The following is a 1,653-nucleotide window of genomic DNA, read 5'->3' as shown; positions in this document are numbered from 1 at the left end:
AGGAAGTGGCAGGAGAACATTCTGGAGAAGAAAACTGTTTTTGTCGCAGGCAGGTTTCGAACCCAGGACCTTTGGAATGAGCAGCAAACAGTGTAGCAGTAGACCAGGAGAGCCCCCTTGGACCGACAGTGACTTAATACTTTCATCATGACCATGGAGGCCAGCCACTAAACTGCCAGTCTCAGTGGGATTTGAACAGTCGTGTCCAGGGATCGGGCACTTTGCAACCTCAGTGCTTTCTTGTCCTATCTCTCTTTTCATACAGTGAGAACAGTTCATGACAAAGTCACATTTTCACCGTTTCAAAAAACGGAGATACGACAAGAAAGCACTGAGGTGGCGACTTTCTACACTTGACCATATCGTTCTGAAATAGACAAAGTTTCCACAGAGACGGTGCTGAGACAGAGGAAAATGTTGTGTTAGTAAACAGAACCACAGGTCAACAAATGTAAGACTTACACACAGGTCAACAAATGTAAGACTTACACACAGGTCAACAAATGTAAGACTTACACACAGGTCAAAGAATGTAAGACTTACACACAGGTCAACAAATGTAAGCCTTACCATTGAGCGTAGCTTCGAGTGGTCGGCCAGACTGATGTTTTGTTCCACTGAAAAGGAAAGAAAAGAGAACAAGAGATTATTTGTTATGGTTATACTTTCCTTAGAGCATCTTCCACAACACAAAGAGAAATAACTGTTATACTTTAGTGAGAGAATCTTCCACAACACAAAGAGAAATAACTGTTATACTTTCCTTAGAGCATCTTCCACAACACAAGCAGAAATAACTGTTATACTTTAGTGAGAGAATCTTCCACAACACAAGGAGAAATAGCTGTTATACTTTCCTTAGAGCATCTTCCACAACACAAGCAGAAATAACTGTTATACTTTAGTGAGAGCATCTTCCACAACACAAGGAGAAATAACTGTTATACTTTAGTGAGAGAATCTTCCACAACACAAGCAGAAATAACTGTTATACTTTAGTGAGAGCATCTTCCACAACACAAGGAGAAATAACTGTTATACTTTAGTGAGAGAATCTTCCACAACACAAGCAGAAATAACCACCTTACACCAGTTGGATCTGCTGACTTGGCAAACCTCGGCGATGGAAGAAATGAACGATCGCCGCAAGTGTAGGACACACACACACATACACAAACACACACTCTCATGCACACATTATAACCAACTGACTAGTCCGTTACGTGGTTGACCTTTGACTTACTGAGTGAGTCGATGACCTTGACCCCGACTTCTGAGCGAGTCGATGTCCTTGACCTATGACTTACTGAGCGAGTCGATGTCCTTGACCTTTGACTTACTGGGCGAGTCGATGTCCTTGACCTTTGACTTACTGAGCGACTCGATGTCCTTGACCTTTGACTTACTGAGCGAGTCGATGTCCTTGACCTTTGACTTACTGAGTGAGTCGACGTCCTTGACCTTTGACTTACTGAGTGACCTTTGACTTACTGAGTGACCTTTGACTTACTGAGCGAGTCGATGTCCTTGATGGCCTTGACCAGCGTGTCCTGTCCGATGCTCTGACTGGCAGCCTCGCGCGCCGCGTCCTCAATGTTGTGGGCCTCGTCTAGGATGACCACGTGACCCTTTAGACTGATCATCATCTGGGGC

At 44.0% G+C, this 1,653-nt stretch overlaps 1 protein-coding gene across 1 annotated transcript in view; it reads right to left on the bottom strand.

Moving 5' to 3' along the window:
- Nucleotides 1-570: 570 nt before the first annotated feature.
- LOC101854172 (Fanconi anemia group J protein) overlaps nt 571-1,653 on the bottom strand; it is a gene marked incomplete at both ends in the record, with an annotated part of 3,465 nt that continues 2,382 nt past the window's right edge. Inside the window, 2 exon segments of the mRNA XM_013083529.1 lie at nt 571-617; nt 1,511-1,646. Of these exon segments, the coding sequence (XP_012938983.1) occupies nt 571-617; nt 1,511-1,646 (183 nt within the window).

This window comes from Aplysia californica, unplaced genomic scaffold (assembly GCF_000002075.1).
Source record: "Aplysia californica isolate F4 #8 unplaced genomic scaffold, AplCal3.0 scaffold00239, whole genome shotgun sequence".
In the NCBI taxonomy this organism is placed as follows: Eukaryota; Metazoa; Mollusca; class Gastropoda; order Aplysiida; family Aplysiidae; genus Aplysia; species Aplysia californica.
This window is presented reverse-complemented; position numbering and strand designations above follow the sequence as displayed.